Source organism: Periplaneta americana, unplaced genomic scaffold (genome assembly GCF_040183065.1).
Source record: "Periplaneta americana isolate PAMFEO1 unplaced genomic scaffold, P.americana_PAMFEO1_priV1 scaffold_18, whole genome shotgun sequence".
In the NCBI taxonomy this organism is placed as follows: domain Eukaryota; kingdom Metazoa; phylum Arthropoda; class Insecta; order Blattodea; family Blattidae; genus Periplaneta; species Periplaneta americana.
The window spans coordinates 3,349,788-3,367,992 of record NW_027185499.1 but is presented as its reverse complement, the minus strand read 5'-3'; the positions used below and the strand labels follow the sequence as shown (position 1 = coordinate 3,367,992).

At 34.2% G+C, this 18,205-nt stretch overlaps 1 protein-coding gene and 1 long non-coding RNA gene across 5 annotated transcripts in view; one reads left to right on the top strand and one right to left on the bottom strand.

The window, feature by feature from the left end:
* LOC138693710 (CD2 antigen cytoplasmic tail-binding protein 2 homolog) overlaps positions 1-10,354 on the bottom strand; it is a 35,877-nt gene extending 25,523 nt beyond the window's left edge. For all 4 annotated transcript variants that reach the window (XR_011330391.1, XR_011330392.1, XR_011330393.1 and 1 more), the window contains exons 1-2: positions 10,219-10,354; positions 1,564-1,774 (exon numbers count right to left, since the gene is read on the bottom strand). Coding sequence is in view for 1 of the 4 variants with exons in the window: in XM_069817539.1 (XP_069673640.1) it covers positions 1,564-1,702 (139 nt within the window). In the remaining 3 variants the exon portion in view is untranslated. The remainder of the gene's footprint in view (positions 1-1,563; positions 1,775-10,218) is intronic.
* LOC138693713 (uncharacterized) overlaps positions 1-18,205 on the top strand; it is a 150,041-nt gene that overhangs the window by 86,019 nt on the left and 45,817 nt on the right. The window lies entirely within an intron of this gene.

Genomic DNA, 18,205 nt, shown 5'->3' with positions numbered 1-18,205 from the left:
GGTCCAAGAGAAAAATATACTCTTTCACAAATTATTGAACCATTTACAAGACACCTCCCAACATAAAGATGAGATGTGGTACATGAGCACATAAGCAAGACATCGTTACTGTTAATACTATATTATTATTATTATTATATTTTATACTGAAGCTTTTGATCGAAAAACATAGAGAATTTAATATTGAAACCCACCTGGCATTTATTGATATGAAAAAAGACTTCGACAGAGTAGATAGAAACAAATTATTAAATATTTTAGCACATGATGGTATTCCAAATCAATAAATAACAGCTATTTACAATATTTATAATAATAATTATATACAGGTTAGGATTGAAAACAAATATTCAGAATGGAAACGCATAAATCAAGTGGTGAGACAAGGTTGTAGTTTATCTCCTCTATTATTTATAATATACATGAATCACATTATTAAGGAATGGAGATTGAAACCACATGGAAGTATACCGATAAGACGTTTGTCGCAAATGGATACCTTATTATTTGCTGCTGATATTGTGTTTATGGCAACTTCAGAAAATAATTTACAACATTTGGTTTACAACTTTAATCAAATGGCACAAAGTTTCAATACGGAAATTTCAACTGACAAGTCTAAAGTGATGACTTTATTAGGAAAGGAATGACAAGTCTAAAGTGATGACTTTATTAGGAAAGGAATCAGTCTGTAGCAAAATTTGCATCAATAATAAGATCATCAAACAAGTTAAAAATTTTAGATATCTCGGCTACCAAATTTCATATGAAGAAGAAAAAGATTTGAATGAGAAAATTATTAAATTCAACAGAGCAATGGGGATAATTAATCAGATATTCAAACCAACCTTAGTACAAAAACACACGCTCACCAGAATTTATAAAACATTGGCCAGACCTATACTCTGTTTTGGTAGTGAAGCTTGGACGATTCGTAATATTGATTCACAAAGATTAACGGCAGCAGAAATGAGATTTATGCGTCGTACAGCGGGATACACGAGAATGGATCACATTAGAAATTTTGACATTATGAAAGAACTGCAGATTGAACCGATTACAGAATACCTACAGAAATACAGACAAAACTGGAGATCACATGTCATCTGAATGCCTCGTTCTAGAATTCCACGCCAAATTTTAAATTACCATCCTGTGGGCAAGAGATCCTTGGGCAGGCCGTTCAACCGTTGGCAAGAGACCGTAATGGGCCACTAGGTCCAATACAAGCAAGGATGATGATGATTATTATTACTTCTATAGTACATGGCATTGTGATTTTACCCTCTTTGGTAATATCTGGTATTAATTGGCAACACTGAAGAGACAGCCAAATTAGTCCTTTAGGAACTGCTCTTACATGATCCTCACTATGATATATGCTGTTTTTTTTTTTAATTAGTGCCTCTAAACGTTTCCAACAGATCTTAAGTACTGACAGCAGTTACAGCAGTTAAACAAAAGAAAACACATGCACACTCACATGTGGATGTATATATACACCATCACTATCACTCTACTATCATTATAAATTTGACTGCCTGATTACAGCATTATAATTACCTTCGCTTTCTTTGTGTGCACTTCTGGATGTATCATCAACTCTATTTCCATTTTCTTCTCCTGTACCAGCACTAGATACTCCTTCCTTTTTCTTTTCAAGTCTTGCTTTTTCCTTTTCGTCAAAGTCTTCAGCATACATATCCAATGCATCATCATAATTTATTGCTCATCTACTCTCTTTCTTGACATTTTTACGTTCTGAATCCTCAATCTGAAATGGACATAAATGCAATAAATAATAATTACAAGTTACTAAAATTCTAAAAATAATTTAAAAATTATGTTTTATTTAACAACACTCGCAAATGCTGAGGTTATATCAGGACCACTGGTGTACTGAAATTTTGTCCCACAAGAGTTCTTTTACATGCCAGTAAATCTACTGACATGAGCCTACTGCATTTAAGCAACATCAGGCACAGAAAACCAGCACTCTACCGACTATGTCACCAGGTTGACTCTTAAAGTAATTAAAAAATGTATTTTTCAACTAAAATTCTTCCAATGTATTGTTTTATTTTAATTGACAGAGTTAAGGACATTCATCCTTCTTTTCCACTCAATCAGTATGATATAAAATTAGTACATTGCTATAAACGAAACATAATATAATATAATATATAATATAATAGCTACATAATACATCATTAATGTAATACAATAAAAACAGTTTCTTTTGTCATCCCAAAATACCAATAATAATAATAATAATAATAATAATAATAATAATAATAATAATAATAATAATAATAATAATAATAATAATACTCATTATTAGACCTACAATATAATGAAATGATTAAACTCAATTATGATTAAGATATCTTCAATTTGACTATGTTCGTAAGAAATTGCTTAGCCTATTCTTGAAAGTAGTTATTGTCTGGTAGTCCCTAATATTCTGAGTAGAGAATTCCATTGACGAGGGACTGAGAGAGTGAAAGAGGATGAATAGTAATAATAAAAATAATAATGGTTTTATTTAACCAGGCAGAGTTAAGGCCATAAAGCCTTCTCTAACACTGAACTCAACACTTTATGACAGGAATTGCTAGGATTTGGCTCTCCTGTGACCTGTGGCAGTGACTAGACGACCAAAAGTGCCTATAATCAGAAATAGAGCTCGGATTTCTATTACTAAAAATTCTGAAAATATGTATGCACATATGCCATAAGAATACTAAAATATGGTAAAGAAAAACTGGAAATATGACGCAAAACAAATTAAATATAGTCTAAAAATTACTTTAAAAACTCTGTATTGGCTATTCTGCAAAATTGTTTTTGTGAATATTAACTCCTTGTACTGTCCATAGCAAACTGTTCAGCCTATAAAAATAGCAGGGGTAAAAGACGGGTGAAAAATATCCAACATCTGTCCTCTGCGTGACTAATTTTATTACAGCTATGTTAACAGGGTCACTGACTGTTATGGCAACAGGGTGAAGAGATGAAGGTGAGACCGATCAGCAACAATTTGACCATAATCCTAACATCCTTTTGTCCTTTGTGTTTTGACAACTTATTGCTGGCGAATCCAATTACCTTCAAACCTCATTTAACCACAAAATATTTCTTAGGGAAATAAATCCAAATAAATAGCCAAATGTAAACAAAATCTCTTGCCATTATTGACACAAAACATGTTTGGAGAACTGTTAAGATTGTTGTAATATAACTAAAAATATGCTTTTCTGCCATTTTTGATCAAATATGACTTAATGGTAAAATATGGATTTTTATAAACAATAAACAATGATTTTTGGAGGAACTAAAAAATTCTGAACGGAAACTCAAAACACAATCTGGCTTCTTCCAGGATATTTATAAATTACAAAGTAAATACAATGTACAAACAACTGATAATATAGAAAAGCTTCTACTCTCAGTATAGCCACTTTCTTAGCCTGAAATTAAATGTGAAAATGATCTGATACAATACATCACTGCAAAATGTGACGTCGACCAATCAGTATTAAAATCACTAGCTGTTGAAAGCATATGTACAAGATATCCAATATCTGAATGGCTTCATATTTATACAGATGGATCTCTGCTTGATAAACATAGTAATGCTGGAGCATGAATCTAAGTGACATTTTTAGCTCTCGCATATCTTTTGGAATACTGTCCACTCATTATGATGGTGAATTAGAAGCCCTGAAACAGATTTATCATCACATACATAAATTTAACAAAGTGGTTATACTTAGTGATTGTAAATCTGGACTCCAAGCACTAACATCAAGTCCTCCAGAAAACAGACAAGGAAGAGAAATTCTTTCTGCTCTTAAAATGCTACAAGGGTGCGTAAAGAGGTAGTTTTTCAATGGATACCCTCACACTGTGGAATAGTAGATAATGAGAAAGCTGACTTCCTGGCCAAAAAAGGAACAAACATCAGACAAACTCAAAATAATACAATCTCTTTTCATGCCTCAAAAGTCAGGATCAAACACATAGTCCAGTCCTTTTGTAAACAGGAATTCCTCAAGAAAAGCGAAGGCAAACATTGGAATATTCTGCTAGACAGTAATAACATCCCAGATTTACCACGAAAAAAAGGCTGTTGCTATATTTCGCGTAACAACTGAACATGATTGTCTCGCCTCTCATCTACATCGAATTAATATCTACCAGCATTCACAGTGCACCCTCTGTAGAAATCAGAAATCCATCATGGATAAAGAACATTTGCTACAATGCCCAGCAATAAAGAAATTAGATGCTGATTTACCATTGCAGCTCACCAAATACTATTGGCACACCTGCAGGAGAATGGAAGAAATCTAAGATCCTTAGTATTGGTCAACAGCAACAACATAATCAATAAACACTGTGATATGTTTAGAAAAGCTAGAAATATGTTTAATTTAACTTAAGCTTATAAAAAGAGAATGGGATAAAAATATGACATGTCACAGAAATCCAATCCCTATTCATAAATACTAAGCACTGAGTTATGCATATAGCTTGGCATTATTATGGTTGAGAGGTACAACATTTCAGAATCTTCTTTTCAGGAGGTGTGAGATGAATCTGATGTTTTATTCCCAGACAGCTAGAGCACAAACTTTCCAATCCAGGCAATCTAAGTAAAATTTGTAATGACCAATGATGATGATGTATCAAGTTTTTCCAGAATATTCCCCTTTTCTGTGCTGTCATTCGACCACTGCTTCATAATTGACACAATCATCCTTATGGTTATTGCAGAAATCAATGGAAATCTACTGCATTGTACCCATCATTTTTCCAGGAGATCAATGCCATGAGATTTTTGTGATAAATGGTCTATGGAACAAATAACTGAAGAAATCCCTGGTAGCTAGCACTACCTGAGTTGTCAGTTATGGTACATTGAGAAACACAAAGTGAACCTACTTTACACTACATACATTAAAGCCTCTTTTACACAGTGACAGCTCTCTCGTGAGAGTTGCTATAGTTCACTCTCATGATGGGAAGTGTTTAATCAATCAATTATCTTAATGTATCCAGCTGTTTGCTGACAACATAAAGTCCACTGTAGTAAATTCAGTTTTTGTTTTTCACGAGAAATGAGGGTATTTTGATCGGTGTTCATTATAGATGCCTGTTGCTAGTAGCCAGAGTTGAGGTGTAGTCAATATATACTGCAGGGCTGTGTCTTCTGCAACTGGTACTGATGATTTTAATTTACTTCTTTTGTGGTTTATGGATGGACAGTATAGAAGAATGTGTTCCAGATCTTCATCATGATTATTATACCACAGGCAAGTAGGATTATCAGAAATGTGAAATTGGTGTAGGTACAATTGAGTGACAATTTGACCTGTTCTGGTTCTTGTTAAAAATGTTTGAACATATCTGGGCAAGTTTTTGTACATTTCCAGGTCATTTGGTTTCTTCTGTACAGACTGTAAAATTTTTCCTTTGTCAGAAGAGAGCCAATTGTTGATCCATAGGTTTGTAAAATGAGACTTTACTGAAGCAAAAGCACTGGATAGAGATATCACTTGAAGAGGTCTTGGTTGCAAATATGTTGCCTGTTTTGCAATATTATCGACTTTCTCGTTTCCAGGTATACCACAATGACTAGGTATCCATTGAAATGTTATTTCCTTTTGGAGTTCTATTGGAAGTGTTTACATGAGACTCAGAATGAGACCATACTATCATAAGAAAATGTTAGAAGTGGGAATAGTTGAAGCCATGGCCAGAATTGTTAAATTAAGGGGGAAAAAAAATTAACATTTAAAATTTTTTTAAACTTTATGAAAGTATGGTTCATTCTGCTTAATTTGGTGTTCGGTTTATTAAAATATTCAAATATTAGCTATTTAAAATATTTTTTTGAAAATATTAGTGTATTTGTGTTTTAGAGAAAAAATTTACCACTTTTCACAAAAAAATTATTATCTCAGGAACTAATTGTCTTAGAAGACTGTGGTTTGACTTGTTTAATAGTAAAATTAATGCTTCGTAAGCCTGTGTTTCAAGATTTTTCCCATTCTGATGAACTCACAATATTAATGAATCATTTAATAACGTTGTTTGGCACTGAGTCCCAATTTTTTTATTTTTTTTTTATTTTTTTATTGGGTTATTTTACGATGCTGTATCAACATCTAGGTTATTTAGCGTCTGAATGAAATGAAGGTGATAATGCTGGTGAAATGAGTCCGGGGTCCAGCACCGAAAGTTACCCAGCATTTGCTCGTATTGGGTTGAGGGAAAACCCCGGGAAAAAAACCTCAACCAGGTAACTTGCCCCGACCGGGATTCGAACCCGGGCCACCTGGTTTCGTGGCCAGACGCGCTGACCGTTACTCCACAGGTGTGGACACTGAGTCCCAAAAAAATGTGTCTGTTGGTACGTCAACGTTGGAATTTAGTATACTAGATGCTGTACTCACATTTAATGATGGATACATTGCAAGAATACAGGCATCGAAGGATCTAGGTATTCAAATAGGATATAATACCTCAAAAAACATGGCTAACTTGGACACATTGCGAATAATGGTAACAAACACAACCAAAGGGGCAAGATCCAAGAGAAGGAGGGCAGTATTAGTTGAGCAGGATAGAGAAGAAGACGAGGACCACCAACCAGAAGGGTTTTAAAATATTTTTTTCTGTAATAGGTGAATTTTTATAGAAATTTTTACTTCAAACATGATTTACTTATAACTACATTTTTCAACATAAATGACCTGTTTTCTCAGAAACTACTAGGTCTATCTGCATGAAATTTTTACGATACATTTCAGGTAACAATGTGATGATATGGAATTCCTTTGATTGAGTTTGCTATAATAGTTTATTAAAAAATAATAATAATAAAAATAAATAAAATGTCTAATTCTTGTTTTTAATTTTAGAAGTTTATAAAAAAAATATTGTTTTTCTATTAGATATTTTATCATCAAAACGAATCAGTGCACTCAGAAGGAATGCATAAACATCCTGTAAAATATCACATTTCTATACCTAGTATGTTCTGAGATAATGGGTCATTAATATTGCTGTTTTAACATTAGTAAGCTAGAGCTTGATGACTCCCTTTAATAAAAGTGAAAAAATAAAAATAAGAAACGGAAAAGAAAAGTGTGGATTAGAAAGTGGATAGGGAGAAGTGAGAATTGTACTTGATGCTTTCAGCACTCTTATGTTAGAGGTGGCAAATAAAGATTCAAAATCGCTTTGCAATTTCGTTGAAAATTTTCAGTTTATAGTAATTTACAGCAGCAAATTGTATTATACACCATATCAGTATGGTGTATGGTTTAACCTCTTCCCTTACTATTTATTTTACCAGTTTTGTGAAAAAAAGTGTCATATTTTTTTATTTTCGTAAAGAGGTCATTTAATATTGCAGAATCACTGTACATCACTAATTTTCTTACATACTTAAAAAATCACTATGAAGTAGATAATGGGACTCAAACGAGTTAACTCGGGTTAATAAATTTTGACACATGTTAGCAACCCGAGTTAACTCAGGATAATAAGGGAAGTGGTTAATACATTAAGAGAGAGAGAAATAAATCGTCCGGACTTAATTAAGGATGACCACAAGGATCCGGAAATTAATAGCAAATAAAAATATAATTAATTAAATATGAGTATTGTTATAAAAATAAAATGTAATAATTAAGCACCACTGATTATCAATTATAAAATAAAATCTTAGAAAATTACTTTAAAATTATACTTATAAATAAAAGATTTTATTTAAAATTACCATATCCTTAATTAAGGCCTTCTGAGTGGTATAAATGAAATTGTATAATCTGCAGGGAATCTTTAAGAATTTGCGAGATGATTTATTTGAATTTCAAAAGATATTAGTAATTGTTTTAAAAAATTATATGTAAATTTTGGTAAAGTACTCCGAGCACCAAAAAATAAATGTCACTGACCAATTGAAGAGAGGGATGTTATACTTGGCACTAAGGTAGGGAATACAAGGTTCATTAGTAAATGAGGACCATTTTTGCAAAACTTGCTAACTGCAAAATTTGCAAAATTGAGATTTTGATGGATTTGTTAATACAAGGCAGATCTCTACATGATGTTCAAAGCATCTTAGTAAAATTGGGTTATTTCTCTTCATTGTAGTGTGTCAAAGTGTGATCGTTTTTTCAAAACTTGCTTTCTGCTATAAGTGAGACATACAGCAAAACGTGCTTACTATAGTGTTTTGTCTCTCCTGTAAAATTTAGTTTTTTTCAGTTAGCAAAAACGGTCCTCAAATGTTCTTGTATAGTATTGTGGAATATAAAGTTACAACTCTACTGTTGTAAATATGGAGTAATAAAGTACAAATGTACAAGAAATCTTTGTCACTAATAACTAGAGCTAGGATTAATATTAGTAAGAGTTAAGAATGATGCCGAGTATAGTTGAGTCGATGTGATGCCAGTTAAGAAGGTTTTAAGCCTGGTTGACAAGACTCGAAATGCAAGAAAAGTCACAAGGACTAGACAACGCAGCTTTTAAACCCCCTGCTGTTTTGTAAGTGGTGGTTAAGAGGATTAAAGATCCTTAGTGCTAACTAATGGAAGTACTGAATGACAAGAATGGCAAATATAAGGACTGGGGAGCATGGCTTGTATGTTTATAAACTATACCGACTAAAAATATTAGCTTTTACTACATACGAATCCTAGCTCTACTAATAACTATTAGTTACTGCTCAATAAACTTGTAATGTATTAGACCATACTTTTGTAGAATAGGGTCCATGTTGGATGCTGGCTGAAAGCTGGTCTCTTCATTGAACTTTTGGTCGCCCAGATCTCTCTCTTCCCACAAGGATTGTAGTGAAATAGCCTCTGAGGCAGCCTGTTATTGGGCATCCGTGATACATGTTCATACCCGTTGTTTCTGTATGTTGATATGGTACCAGTGATGGCAGTTATGTTTAATTCATTCCTGATGTAGACATTCCATTTGTGATCATATAAAGTATATCCAACCAAAGGCCTTAGGAGTTCTCATTTCTGCACTTTTATTCTTTGAAGTTGCCAAAATGTTAAGGTTCATGTTTCTGAGCTGTATTACAAAGTTGGAATTGCCATGAATTTATAACATTTCAGAATTGTCTCTGGCAGACATTTTTAATAATGTCTTACTAATAAAAACTCTTATACAGACGTTTAACTGTCTTATACTTACACAATGATAGCTCGTTTATAAGTAGTGTGTAAATTTCTTACTAATAATCACTACATACATAATGTATAACAGTACAACTGTTTACATAACTATGTCATAGTTTCGTCATTACTTCATTACAAAAGGTGATAGAATAATAAAATTGTGGTTCTCTATTGCATCCAATAGTGAGCGCTAGTGTGCCATGCTAAGTATTGATAGTAAAACTGGACCTAGTCGATTACCACACTATATTTTGGTCAAAGAGTATGAGCTACAGCAATATTATTCTAATTCTTCTGTGCTCTTTGGTTTGTTCTTCTGTAGTTACATGGCAACCATCATCATAAAATGACACTCTATACAAACAGCTGATATTTGGGGCTAAGAGGGATGAAGTTACAGAAGAATGGAGAAAGTTACACAACATAGAACTGCACGCATTGTATTCTTCACCTGACATAATTAGGAACATTAAATCCAGACGTTTGAGATGGGCAGGGCATGTAGCACATATGGGCGAATCCAGAAGTGCATATAGTGTTCATTGGGAGGCCGGAGGGAAAAAGACCTTTAGGGAGGCTGAGACGTAGATGGGAAGATATTATTAAAATGGATTTGAGGGAGGTGGGATATGATGATAGAGAATGGATTAATCTTGCTCAGGATAGGAACCAATGGCGGGCTTATGTGAGGGTGGCAATGAACCTCTGGGTTCCTTAAAAGCCAGTAAGTATACAAACAGCTGTTGGAGGGGTGCCCATTTTTTTTTATCTCTGTACAACATTTAAACAAGGGATTTCGTGTACATAACTACTGCAAAGCAATTCCCATGTATAGTTACAGGCTTCTTATACATCCAACACTTATGCATGATTTATTAGTAACGTTTTACTGTCCCAACTCTACATAAGTTTCGTATAAAAACTATATATGGTTTATTAGTAAGACCATATATCTCTGAAATTTATGTAAGAAAGCCATTCTAGATATTTATCTAAATGAACTTACCAACTTCGATATATGTTCATAGCTTTCCTGGTAAATATCCATGTTACCAGTTTCGGTAAGGAGACGATTAGCCAGTTCTGTCAAATCCGTTACCTGCTGCTGGTTTCCCTGCTGACCATCATCTTGTCCAGCTTTCTTTCGCCTCCATCACTCTGATGCTGACATAGTTTTGTTGCCTCCTGAGGAAGTAACAGTTCTAATTTTTATTTTGCATTAAAAAATTTAAAAGACCATAAATTAGTGAAGAATATTAAACAGATCTACCTCTGATTGCAGTTCTGGCTGATATGTACATCTATTATCAGGCAGTACATCACTTGATGATATGTATCAGAGAAAGATCAATTGTTTGTATACATCTGAAGTCTGATTAGTGTAATATGTAACTAGTCAGCGATGTATGCAATGGCCTAGTTGCCTCATGAGTGATACTTTATGGTGTCACTTATGAGATTCAGACCTGTCTTCGGACAGTTGACTAAACAACAACAACAAGCAGATCAATATTAAGATATAGAGATTGTATAGATTGTTTAAGAAGTAGGAGGAAAAGAGGAAAGATTGGAAAAAATTGGATTTGGACTGATAGATCTGCCCTTGGGCAGACAATTACGAATGAATGAAATAAACAGATACATAGAAATTGAAAATAAGGACTGCATTAATAAACAAGGCAAAAGAAAATACAGTAATGAATTATCTGCATTATACAAAATGAATTCAAACATGATTTGAGAATATCTTAAAGAGAGAAAAGTGCCACTTTAAGAAGAGCACAAGTTGTATACGCAATATTGTAAAAGAACGACTTTTATCACCATATATCATATTTTGTTGGTTGTGAGAAAGCTTAAGGTAACACGAACAGTAAGTTATTAATAGGCCTAGGCGACTTTTAAAAAATTTACAAAATAATATTCCCAATAATTCTGAGAAACGACATATAAATAAGTTAAAAACAGGAAAACAGAAGTCCGTAAGGAATTTAAGAATAGCATGATAATAGCAAGATTTCAGAACCAATAAAAATGAAAAGAAAAATGTGACTGAATTGTGATCTACAACGGATATAAATGTTACAAATCTTGATTACACAACTTTTAACATGTATCAATTCGGAATATGTATGATAAGAACTTTCGTATGTTAAATTTTAACGTATCTTGTAACATGTTTCGATCTATTTTCGGTCATCTTCGGAACTGGTCATTGTTGGTCTTGGCGCCTCTTGTTTCCTGTGTGGGTGCGTTCGTAGTGTAGAGTCAAAGAGTGTATGTGTTTTGAAATTGAGTTGTGTGTTGAAAATATCGTTGGGGTGTGTTTTAGGCATTCGTGGTTAAAATGTAAGTGGTGTGATGTTTTTATGGCTTTTATCCATTCCGATCTATATTTGTGTATTAAATGACTTGTATTATCTTGATTATACATCTTGATTACACAACTTTTAACACGAACGCACCCACACAGGAAACAAGAGGCGCCAAGACCAACAACGACCAGTTCCGAAGATGACCGAAAATAGGTCGAAACATGTTAACAAGGTACGTTAAAATTTAACACAAGAAAGTTCTTATCATACATATTCCGAAGGATATTAATGCTTATTATATGAAAGAGAATACAGCACATAGAATTATATTCATGAACAATACAATTAATACAATATTGTATGATGTTACTCTTACGAAATTATGGAAAAATTTAAGATCATAACACATTATATAACTACTGTACCACTTGTCTGGCTTATAGGTCTAATATTACGACCTTTTATAACTTTCACTGTATTAAGATTCCAATTCGAAATTGTTGTAAATATGATATCTGTGACAATTTATGAAAAATACCACATTCTGGTGCTGGTGTGATGTGCATGATCAGAATGAGCGAAGATATGAACACCTCAACAGAAATTGTTCTGCGTTCTTTCACTGATGGAAGTGAAATCCGTGAAGTGTAGGCAATGTGCATTTCGGAATGAATTTAATTTTAAGCATCACAAAGATGTTTCTACCTAGATGTGAGCAAATTAAATGAGACAAGCAATTACGAGAAATGGGCTTTATTGTGATAGTAAAAGGACGGTGTTTGAGGAAAAAGTGGAAAGAATTCATCTTTGCAAGAAGCCTGAGGAAGTCGATTTGAGCCGAAGCATTCACTTGTCCCCATGTTCACTGGATCTTACTCATCTGAATTTTTTCCTGTGAAATTTTGTGAAGGACCAAGTGTATCATGTACCTCAGGATAACTTCAACGATTTGTGACACAAAATTCGTCAAGCTATCGACAGCAGGTTGGACATCTGCCATGCCACTGTGGGGGAGTTTGCACATATGAAGAGGAGGATTCCAAAGTGTCCTAAGTCTTTTTTTTAAGATTTTAACTTGCTTTATTCAAGCTTTAATTAATCCTTTTCAAACCTATATAGGCTATAACCACAGTCTAGTATATACAGTCACGAAGCTTGAGTTGTTGTGGGTACTAGGAACAACAGACTGTGCCGGTACTATTTCACGTTGTCTGCGATGAGGTGATAGTAGCGATCCTAATGGTTAGCAACTATCTAGGGATGCATATTCCCTATGTATTGAACTTTGTGACTGTATATACTAGACTGTGCTATAACTGTCTAAGTTTATTTAACAGATTCTCCTAAGTCTTAACTTAGTGTCTGCATATGTTTTTTTCAAACGGATCTAAGAGCGTTAAATTTATTTTACCAGTTTTCGTCATTTCTCTCATAACTTGTCATTTGGACTTATGCCAGTTTGGAATCCACCTCTTCATATCGAAGTTCTTTGAGCGTGACACAAAATGCTTGAGTCTCTCTGCCAGAATACACCAGGTCTGCCATTAAATTATGGTAACTTTTAAAATTCTGTCTAAATCGACATTTTTGTGCATTCTAATCACGCACACTACGCCAGTGCAACGATGTGGTATTTTTCATGAACTGCCATAGATATCTTCATATATACAAGAATTTCGAGTCGGAATCTAAAATCTAATACAACTAAAGTTATAAATATCTATGATGTTAAACCTAGTTGCTTCTCTTCACTTCATCGTAATGTCCATGTTTCTGCCCCATACAATGATATACTCCACACAAAGCACTTCACTAGTCTTTTCCTTAGTTCTTTCTACAGGGGTCCGCAGAAGATGCTCCTTTTCCTATTAAAGGCTTCCTTTGCCATTGCTATTCTCCTTTTGACTTCTTGGCAGCAGCTCATGTTACTGCTTATAGTACACCCCAAGTATTTGAAGTTGTCCACTTACTCTATTGCCTCATTTAGATTTCGCAAGTTTACCTTCTTTATTTTTCTTCTATGACCATGGTCTTCGTCTTGTTGGCATTTATATTCATTCCATACTGCTCACAGCTGTCATTTAGCTTTAGTAGCATATCCATTAGTATCATCTCCTCTTCTGCTAACATTGCCGTATCAGCAAATCTTATACACTTTATTCTTCTTCCCCCTACTACTATTACTCCTCCCATGTTCTGAAAACAGTTCTTCACTAAATCCTCCAAGTAGATGGGTAGGTGATAAAGGGCATCGTTGACTTACTCCTCTTCCTATTTTGCTTCCTTCTGACATTTCTTCTCCTATCCTGACTTGACTCATTTCATATAAAGGTTATTAAACAGCCTCCGCTCTTTCCAATTCACGCCAATTTTCTTAAGATCCCCATATATTTATTTCAATTCACTCTGTCAAACTCCTTTTCTAGGTCCAAAAATACTATAACCACTTCTTTATTCTTCTCTAGGTATCTATCGCCGATTGTTCGTAGCAGTCCAATTGCATCTCTCGTACCTTTTCCCTTCCTGAAGCCAAACTGCTCTTCTTTCAACTGTTCTTCCATTTTCTGATTATATGTATAACCTACTTACATACAGTAAAGTACAAAATGTTATGATGTAGTACAATTATGACAAGAGACCATACTTTGTCCAACGAGGCTATAAGGTTAAGTATTACTGGAGTTTTAAGTAGACAATGCGCGTGCATCTAGCAAGCGAAGTACTTGACTAATTGCTCACATGACTGTGGTCAAGTTCGGCAGAACAAAACATGGACCACTTTAACAATTATTACACTAATATTTACAATATAAATTATTTACATTATGTATACTAAACTACGCTATCTATATATATAATTTGAACTGGTAATGGAAATTACGGGACAACAGCTCAATGGATTTTAATAAATGACCCCTCATTTTGAAGCTTGGAACCCAAAGTTTTTTTCAGAAAAATAGTAGTTTTCAGTGAAATGTCAGTTTTCCTACATAATTTTCATATTTTCCAAAATCCATCTTTCATCAGTTTTGAGAACTAATTACATTACAAAATAAAACAAAACACACACTACAATAAACAATAGGGTCATTCCATGTCAAAGGACCCTGAATGCAAAAAAAATAAAATATTTCAAAGTAATTGTAATATTCATATTTCTAGAGTAGATGAACCTTTACACCAGATAAACAGTTAATTTCATGAAAATATTAAATTATTTAATGTCTATGCATATTTGACTTTATTATTAATAGTACTGCTGACAAAAGGAAAAATACACCTCATATGTTTCCTGCTTTGATCATCTTTGCTTGTCTTCTGATTTGTTGTTGCGTGAGAAACTTGCTGTGTAGATGTTCCACATTCTACTGTGAAATTTTGAAGCAAATCAGATGAGTTTTTGAAGTACATGGACTAAATCAAAATATTAAGATCACATGTCACACCCGCAACACAAAATATAATTTTATTTATGCCCATAAGAAAGTAATTAACTTAGCAAAGTGAAACTTTCAGAAAGTGAGGTTATCCACAAGATCTAAATTTTAACATATAACAACTTCTTTTGTAGCGTGACTATTTTGCTCTCAAAATTGCGTTGCGTGTGTGACATTAGCCTCATATTATCAAATGTCACACCCGCAACACAAAACATGAAAAAACAGGGAAAGACAAAAACAAGCTCTTCAAACTGATAAAATAAAGTTAAAGCTAAAGCGCAAGCAAAACAGAATAAGACAGAGGCGGCTCAGAGAAAAACTAAAGTGAGTACCTGAGATAAGTAATGCATCTCCAACAAGGGGTTCATATAGGAGCAACAGATCACTAGGGAAAGCAGTTCCTAAAGTGAACAGAGGTTTATCGAACAGCCTAAGGAAAAGGAAAGCAGTGGTATCGAAATTTATATTTGAGGAATTGCCGGAATTTGCAAAAAGACAATCTGCTACAAAAATTAAAAAAAGAAGATACGTAAAAGACAGGGGCGTATTTTGCGGACTACCGGGGCTACTGGCAGTAGCCCAAGGAAATTACAAAAGAAAAAGTTTATAATATAACATAATGTAATAATTTTGTATTATTAGTTTTACCATAGTAATTAAAATTAAAGTAATTGTTAGATTTATATGCACTCTCTGCTCTCGAAAAGAAACAAGTTGTCAAGGCGGCATCGCTGGAGAAACCACTTGCTATGTGAGGTAGCCTGTGACCATACCGCGCACGCTGTCCTGTCGCACAACTGCCCGTCCCCACCCTCTCCCTTCTGTTTCCATCGTGCAATGTAGGCCGGGCGAGTTACCGCTCTCGTGATCGGTTTATTTGCAGGCACGAAGCAGCAATACGCTTAGTACGCTAGCTCATGAATGTGATTGTGTTCTTGCAGTACATTATTTTAAATCTGTGATTTGTTCGAGTGTCTAAGAGTTATATTAATTGTGAATTATTAAGTTTTTAATTTCCCAATTAAGTGATATTGTGAAAAATATGGCAGAACAAGTTTCTGGAGAGGTTTGTGTTGAAAATGACTGTGTAATAGAAGGTTTATTAAAAGTGCCTTTTAACAGTCGTACATAACAACGAGAAAGTTGAAATTGTGAAAATGGAAAGACCAACTCCTGAGTTAAATTTGTCCATGGACGTAAAAGAAAAACAGCGAGAGTACACACGCCATTTCACTTCAACATCATATGGTAAGTGGAATTGGTTGTGTGGTAGTTCTAAACTGTCTAAACTATTTTGCTGGCCATGTTTGTTATTTAGCTGCGAAACTAATGTGTGGTCAAAAGAGGGGTTTTCTAATATGAACTCCCTTCGAACAGCAGTCCTAGAATACGACAAATCAAAAGCTCATATTTGTAGTAGCATGAACTATGCAAACTTTGGGAAGACAAGAATTGATTTACAGCTAGATAAGCGAAAAGCTCTACACATCAACCAACACAATGCTCTTGTGAAAAAAAAAATCGGGAGATTTTACTGCATCTTATTAACGCAGTCTGCTTTCTAGGAAAACAAGAATTGGCTTTTCGGGGTCATAACGAGAGTGTGGAATCAGACAATATAGGAAATTATATTGAATATTTAAGTTCCTTAAGTGAATTTGACCATTTACTGGCCAATCATCTTGAGAGTTCAACAGTATTTCGTGGTACTTCTCTTGCAATTCAGAATGACTTAATATTTGCTATAAGTGGGGTTATGATAAAGAACATAAAACCTTTTGTGGCCATTGTTGTTGATGAAACAAGTGACTGCTCTAATCAGAGTCAATTGTCCACTGTTTTAAGATACGTCGACAGTACTGCCAATGTTCAAGAACGGTTTATAGGATTCACAAATGTCAGTTCGGACAAAACTGCTGCTGCTTTGTTTCAGCATGTGGAAGGTGTTATAGCAGAATACAATGTCGGCGATAAGTTAATTGCACAGACAAACGATGGTGCTTCAGTTATGGCGGGAAATATTAATGGCTTAAAAACAAAAGTTCAAGAAAAGTATCCTCAAGCACTATTTGTCCATTGTTACAGCCATGTTCTCAATTTAGTTTTGCAACAAACTACTTCATCCATTCCAAAATGCCGCATTTTTTTCAAAACACTGTCGGGTTTAGCTGCATTTTTCTCATCATCTCCTAAAAGATCAGAAAACTCAAGGAATTTATGAACAAGAAACTCCCAAAAGTAGCACCAACTAGATTGAATTTTACATCTCGGCTTGTAAATACAGTAAAGGAATACAGAGAAAAACGGACTGCTTTCTTTAAAAATATCATTTGTAATGACTCTGAAGAAAACTGGGATGATGCTGTAAATGTGCAGGCTCAAGGATATTTGAATTTTTTCACAGTTTCAGAATATATTTCTTCTTGAAGTCTATGCTAGAGTGTTCGCACATACAGATGTGCTCTACAATATTCTTCAGACAAAAAGTCTAGACATAGCATACTACTTGCAAGAGGTATCAAAGTTAAAAAAAAATACTATATCCGAGTTCAGACGTAGTGGGTTTCCGTCCATATGGAGTAATATGGAAAATGAAAACTCTTCAGCCAATACAATGGAACCACCATTAAAGCGAAGAAAAGGAGATGATGAATTGAAATACAGGCAGCTGTATTACAGCATACTAGATCGTATGCACATGGAAATTACTGACAGATTTTCTGATTATGGAAAGCTTCAGTTCACACATCTTCTAGATTCTCAAAAATTTTCTGCTTATAGAGAAAACTTCCCGAATGAGGCACTAAACAAATTATTTCAGTCCTATAACAGTCACTTTGATCAAGTACGTTTGAAAAATGAATTAAGTGTAATATATTCAGCAGCAGTCTTTGATTTTTCGAACAAACCTATCCATGAAATATTATCTGCCATATATGAAAACCAGCTGAACAAAGTTATTCCTGAAGTCCTTAAATTGGCAACATTAATTGTGACAATACCAGCTACGTCAGCATCGGTAGAAAGAACATTTTCTGCGTTGAAGAGAATAAAATCCTACTGTAGATCAACTCATACACAAGAACGTTTATCCGGCTTGGCACTAATATCCATTGAAAAGTCATTTCTACAGAAACTTTGCAAGTGGCCCAACTGTAATTTCAAGGACGAAGTCATCAACGTATTTTCGTCCCAATCAAGACGTCTGGAATTCACATAAATATGTAAGGAATTTTAT